Source organism: Sylvia atricapilla, chromosome 1 (assembly GCF_009819655.1).
Source record: "Sylvia atricapilla isolate bSylAtr1 chromosome 1, bSylAtr1.pri, whole genome shotgun sequence".
Lineage (NCBI taxonomy): Eukaryota > Metazoa > Chordata > Aves > Passeriformes > Sylviidae > Sylvia > Sylvia atricapilla.
This window is the reverse complement of record NC_089140.1, coordinates 56,517,038-56,523,513: the sequence shown is the minus strand read 5'-3', so window position 1 is coordinate 56,523,513 and position 6,476 is coordinate 56,517,038. Positions and strand designations below refer to the sequence as shown.

The following is a 6,476-nucleotide window of genomic DNA, read 5'->3' as shown; positions in this document are numbered from 1 at the left end:
AAAAAATTCCCTGCCCTCTTTGACAAATTTGGACAACTTTTTTATGCCCTCATATTAAAAATGGGTATTAGGTCAGATGGATGATTAATCTGAACCAGTACAGCCATTCTTAAATAATTAGTGTGTATCCAATACCATAAAAAAACCACAGTGCTTTTAAAAAGCACACTAAAACGTTTCTCTGGGAAATAATAAACGGCAAAGAGTTCCACGGTGTAACAAAGCCACAAATTAAATAGCCCTTCTTCTGCCAGCTTTGGGGTTCCCATTTCTAAAAGGGACAGAAAATTTCAATATTTTTGTGCTAAAGGACATGGAACAATAGAAATTTCTCACCTAATATTTCTGAAGCATAATTAACTCTTTTACATAATTCTATCATCAAGAAATTGAAGGCAGTGTAGAGGAAAACAAGACACACAGAACTGAGCAGGTTTTTTTACTGTATGAAACAGATTGAAAGGAGACAAACCTCAAAAAGTGGAGATAATGAGTAAGAAACCCACTGGCTTTTATTCCTGTGATTTTAAAGGATCAGACCTTTATTAGTACTCAGATTTTTTTTCCTTGAAATAGGGCATCTTCAAAGGCTTTTCAAAGGAATAAGTCATGTCAGAGCTTGAAGCACGTTTTCATTCTGTGACTGGCCAGTGAAAGAGCACAGAAATGTTTGTTGTGTGCATAAAAGAAGGTATGCAAGAGAGCCTGCTCTCAAGGATGTTCCTACCTCCATATCCCTAAATAAACCATACCCTCCTAGAAAGAGAATGTTGGAGGGTTTTTATGCCATCTCAATGTTTTCCTATTACTTGTTCCATTATTTATTGTGGAGTGACTTTCTAACTTGCAATGCCCTGAGCAAGCGTGGTTCTTGCCTTGAGCTACCAGAGGGGGAATCTGGCTGCAAACTGCCTCCCCATCTGTCGTGGAGTGATCGAGAAAGATCCGAACTGGCAGGGATGCTTTCCTTCCCCTTTTCCTTTGTCTCTGCTGCCAGAAGGGGAAACAGGAGTTGGCCCATGAGTTACTGAGTTAATATGGGGCCACAGAGCTGGAGACACCCAGATCACAGAGCCTGAAGACTGAACACCCCTTGTGGCTCCTGCTGGATATGTTGCATTAGGCATTTCTTTCCCTTGGTGCAGGAGTTTGCATAAGTTGAGAGTGGTGTGAGGAGGCAGTTGTAAATATCCTGTGCAGTAAAGCAGTACTGAAGTACTTGGTGAACATTCAGCCTCCTAGAAGAGGTTGTCATAGTAAAATTGGTTAGATAAGTTTGCTGTCAATGCTCAGTGGAGGTATTTGCTCCCCCACAAATGATTCCCTGTTTCTGGGACCTCTTGCCTACAGCACCTTGTTATATGTTATTTCTCAGTGTGTGTGAATCCATGCCCAAGATTGTGTGCTTTCAGTTCATCAATTGGCTTCTTCTCCCGTCCCTCTCCCATCACCTTTCCACACCTTGCCAAGTATCAGCTAATTCTGAGGAACAGCAAATGCAATCTATTTTAATGTCTTCTTTTTTCCCAAATCCGTCTTATATTCAGTGCCGACACGTCGAGAGTGCTTTGAGTTGACAGTCATCACCATCACCTTCCATCCAGGTGGAAAATGGCTGCCTGTGCCTTCCATGCCTGACCCTGAGGAAACAGGGGATGATCCTGAATCTCTGAAATTTGGCCTAAGCCTGCTCTAAAGACTCCATTTTGGTGTTTTATTTGTGCCTAGAGAGGATTTGGTTGAACAAAATCCCATGCTTGTCCCTCTTCTGCAAACCCGAAAGCATTTAGACTCTGATAGAAAATTCGGGATTTGTTACCCCTTTCCTTTGGGGGCAGCCTGGTCTTACTTAGAGGAGATGAACTTCAGGCTGTGATTGTCCCGAGGGAGCTGCAATGCTTGGCAGGGCAGAATGTTTAAACAAGTCTTGGTTGTGACATTAGGCAAATTATCAGGAGAAATTTGCCCATCCCCTCTTCATACAGCTGTGTACTCAAGTGAGGCTCTGAGATTGATGTGTCCATTGAGAACCCAGACTGTGATTCATCCAGAGCTTCCAACTTGCATGTGAAATTTGGATTTTTTATACAGCTTTTTAAAAAGTATTCCCTTCTCATTCATAGCAGAGTACTTTTGCATGGCAGACAGCTGCTGTTTGTCCATGATAATAGAGGTCTTGCTCTTTCAGAGGTTTAAAGACTGTTGGCTTTTAGATCAATGGTTCATTCATTTTGTCACTCATGAGCTTATAGATAATTAGCTATGACTGGTTAGAAAACAACTGAGGCTCAGCTAAGCTCAGCTCTTTTAAGGTGTGCAGGGCTCTGCAGACCTTTGTAGCTGCCAAACTAGTACGGGTTGCATACACATCTGTACTTACCAGTGCTGTTTTTTGCAGTAAATACTAAGTTTAGCTACATCCAGGAACTTTTTTCTCTGAAGTTCTTACCATTCTCACGCTCCAGCCCACGAGCCAGAGCTGCAGGAGCAGCTAGCGTCCTGGGTGTTAGCTCAGGGCTCTTTCCCATATGAAATTTGGTATTTCATTGAGATATAAAGTTACTTCCTTCCATAACCTGTGTTTCATTTAGCACACAGCTATTTACGTGTATTTTGAATCTCCTGCATCACTAATACACCCTTCTGAAAATAGCATGAGGTTCACCCTGATAATTCTTGACTTCCAACTCCAGACTTGAACATTGCGAGTGTCCTGGCAAGAAAGGTGTGTGTAGGCAAGACCAAAGCAGCTGTATACTATGAAATAATAAGTACCAGACACAATACAGTATCACAGCTAATAGATGTATTTTAAAAGTGGAAACATCTATCTTTAATTGCATTTTAAGTACGTAGTGAGAAACCACAGTATACATTTTTATAACAAACCTTTACATCTGAAGTCATATAATACAAATAAAAAGTGCTGATTATATATGGTCAAAATAACTGAGGCAAATTTTGACAACATTTCTAATATGATCATGTGGCCCCTGTCAGCAACACTCTAAAATCAGGCTGAATAATGTCACTGACAATCACTGCTTTTCCGTAGTTTACCAAAAACCAACACCCAAAAATGATTTTGTATTTTTGTTTGTTTGCCTTTAGTTTTTGCATAGCTTTCAATATTGCTGCCCTCTCACCTCTACATATTGCAAGCCCATCTCAGTTCTGGGTAATTACTTTAAAGATCTTAATACTTTTAATCCAGTTTCTCCTTGAATACACTAATATATATTTTCTACCATTATAAATACATAGTTTTTATTTATCTGATTTCAGTAACATGCATTGTATAATTACTATACAATCCAAATAGACATTGATTTATACAGTGTGTAAGCTTTTATTTCAGTAATATTGTTCAGACACACGCTCAACAAATCAAACAAATAGGAAAATAAAAAGTCAAAAAGGAGAGAGAAAACCTCTGGGGAGAAACATATTCTCAAAATGATTACAGGCAAAAATATACTTATAATAAAAACGGTTTGTTGGTACATAGAAAATGCTCACAATAGTTGAAACACACTTTAGGAACTAGTAAACATTTTAAATAGAACTGTGCAGTGCCCAATTACGCAGTGCCCAAGCGTCCTGCTTGCTCTTATTAGATGGGGAAGGTGAATGACCACTGTTTATTTTAATTTTCCTCATTAATATGAAAAACTGCATTCAATTCATCTTGTATGGTGAGAGACTGGTTGCGCAGATGTAAGTCATAAGGGAAGTGGCTCTCTGTAGCAGCCTGAACATCGAGCTCTGCCCAAGGGGACCCCTGGGTGGCACTGCACAGTAATGCATGCCATAATTGTAATTTTTACCATAGTCCAAGCTTTCCTCTTGCTTCAGGAAAATATCCCATTATAGTTAATTGGGGGAGGACTTAAGGGACCTTCAAACTGTGGGCTGGAACACTCAGGGGAAGTGCTTTCATAGAAGGACTCATAAGCGCTGCAGTAATTGTATGGTTTCATGGACTTAGAGTTGTCAAGAGTCCATGCCCTGCTGGGGTGACAAGCTCCGGGCTGTGGTAAGGAGGATAGAAGGTGGAATAGGGTGTGCGGGTATGATGGGCACCTTCACCTGCCTGGCCCATTAGGAAACTTCTGGCATTCAGCTGCAGACATCCTGCCACCAAGTTTGTAGTTGGCTGGGACAGACCCTTGCACAAGTTTTGGACAAAGGTAGCAGGTCAGGTCTCTTGCCATTCGCAGTATTTCAGAAAGAGCCCAATATAGTTCTTGGCTAGTCTTAAAGTTTCTATTTTTGACAGTTTTGTGTTTTAGAATAACAAGGGACCACTTTCCTTAAATTGTCCAGAGCATCGTTAAGGGCCGTGCATACGGTTTCTCTCTCTAGCATTGGCTTCTTGACGCCTGAATTTAATCCTTCCATCCTTATCTTGCTCGTCTTTTTTTTCCTAAGGCCTCTTCGCCTTGGCAAGCCATTCTCATCCTCCTCTTCTCTCTCTTGCCTCCTCCTCTTCTTTTTCTGTGTCTTCCCCAGGAGATCTTTTAATATTCTTTCCTCGGAGGATGATCTGCTTTGAAAAGCTTTCTGGGTTCTTCATTTGCTTTTGGTCATCACTTTCTCTGGGAAACTTTCTACACATCTGGATTCTGGCATTACAACAGACTCATCAAATGGTAGTGTTACATGGTTCTATATCTTAGTTACATGAAAGAATGCCAGCACATAGTTTAATATTTCCATTTTTAAAGTTTCCCAACTCACACAGACAGCCTCATGCACCTTATTTGTGTCTGTGTGTAAGCTCTCTGTATAAGAGAGAGAGACAGAGTGTGTGTGGGTATAAATGCTCAACCTATATTTTTGGAATAAAATGGCAGTTGCAAATGCCCATTTTTAAAAAAATAATAGATGTTAAGAATTCTAAAATCACTTGAAACATTTGACCCTGCAACTGAAAAGCCACATTTCTTGCAGATTAATATGGAATAAATTGATATTTTAAATGTACAATTAGCTCCTGCTCATTTATTTTATTTTTAAACAAACCCTTCAAACTTTCGCCATCATGGAATTCAAAGAAATGCAAAACATGACAAAGCAATATAGAAATTTCATTAATTAAAATTCCCCTGAGTGGAAAAATAAGGATAGGGAATGCAGTTTTAAAATTGAAAAAGTGCCATATCTCTATTACCTGTGGTAAATACTTAAAAATCACTTTTTGACTTATACCTAAAAATTGTGTGTTTTTCCCCTCCACATTTCTTCCTCTGAGTATCAAGATATTAAACTTTAGTAAGTTACAGTGGCTGAGAAGGAAAAAAATTGAATATACCCCCCAGATCAGTCAGCTATTAATATAATTCAAAACAAAACATTTTTCCTAGTTATTTGTGTTAAATAACATAATACTTATTCATATTAAGACAAAAATCAGAATTATTTAACCCTAAATGTATTCAGATTAGAGTTAGGAAATAAAATTCCCCTACCTTTTTTTTTTCACCTTTTTCTAGCAAAAATTCTATTTGATATTATCTGTTTAGTTAGAATCAACCTATTTGCTTTTTTTCTTGTTCTTTTCTCCTTTTTTTTTTCTTTCCCATCAATGTGGGGAGGGGGGGAGGTGAAAAATTCCCTGCACGCTAAAGCAGTGTTTATGTTCTGCGAGGCTCAGATGTCTTCCTCCAGCTCTTAGCTGACAGGAGCGGTCTGTAGATTCTGACTGTAATCCTGCACGTGTGCTCAGAATCCAGCCTGGAAAGGAAAAATAATTTCCTTTTCCCAATTTCTTTGCTTTTGTTTGCAGTTTGGGAGCAGCAAAAGCTTGTATCCCATGGACTTCAAAGAGACAAGCAAAGTAAATGCAGGGACTTTTTAACAGAATAAAATTAAACAAAAACCCCAGCCAAATACTAACTCTATCAGTATTGTCTACACACTTGCAGTATTACATAAAAGCAATGAAAGTTTGTAATTGCATCAGAAGAATAAAATGTTAGGAGTTATTAGACAGCAAATAGCATACACAAAATACAAGACAATGATACTGTATCTTTAAACACTTGCATGCACACCCAACACCAATTGAAATATATCTTTATTTGTATTACCTTAGCTTTTATTTCATTCAACAATCAGTTTTCATTTTTTGCCTTCCAATCTTTTCAGTCTGAATGTCGCATCATCTGCTGGAGTCTAGATCTGTGTATATCTGCACTATCTCATTGATCTCTGAAAAGTGACATTGATGCCAACTGCCAGAGCTGGTACCCATGCCATCTGCTAGTGACGTCACAGGGCAGAGAAAACCACGTGAGCCTTTCTCCTGGGACCTTCATTCTGCACTGATCATCTGGCATCGTTCTAAGTGGGTACCAGCATTCATGTATCAACACAGAAGGTTAGACTGATAGGAAAAAAAAAGAAAAGAAAAAAATTCTGCACCAGCATTTCACATACAGTAGGTGCATTTCCACTGTAGTTGCTTCTTTTTA

At 39.0% G+C, this 6,476-nt stretch overlaps 1 protein-coding gene across 1 annotated transcript; it reads right to left on the bottom strand.

The window, feature by feature from the left end:
• Window positions 1-2,798: 2,798 nt before the first annotated feature.
• On the bottom strand, window positions 2,799-4,656 carry NEUROD6 (neuronal differentiation 6; the record flags this gene model as incomplete). Its single annotated transcript, XM_066323215.1, is given in 12 exon segments — window positions 2,799-3,747; window positions 3,750-3,857; window positions 3,860-4,000; window positions 4,003-4,194; window positions 4,197-4,214; window positions 4,217-4,240; window positions 4,243-4,284; window positions 4,287-4,338; window positions 4,340-4,398; window positions 4,401-4,479; window positions 4,481-4,623; window positions 4,626-4,656. Coding segments are annotated over 12 exon segments (990 nt in total), but the record flags the coding sequence as incomplete, so codon positions are not given.
• Window positions 4,657-6,476: the final 1,820 nt, after the last annotated feature.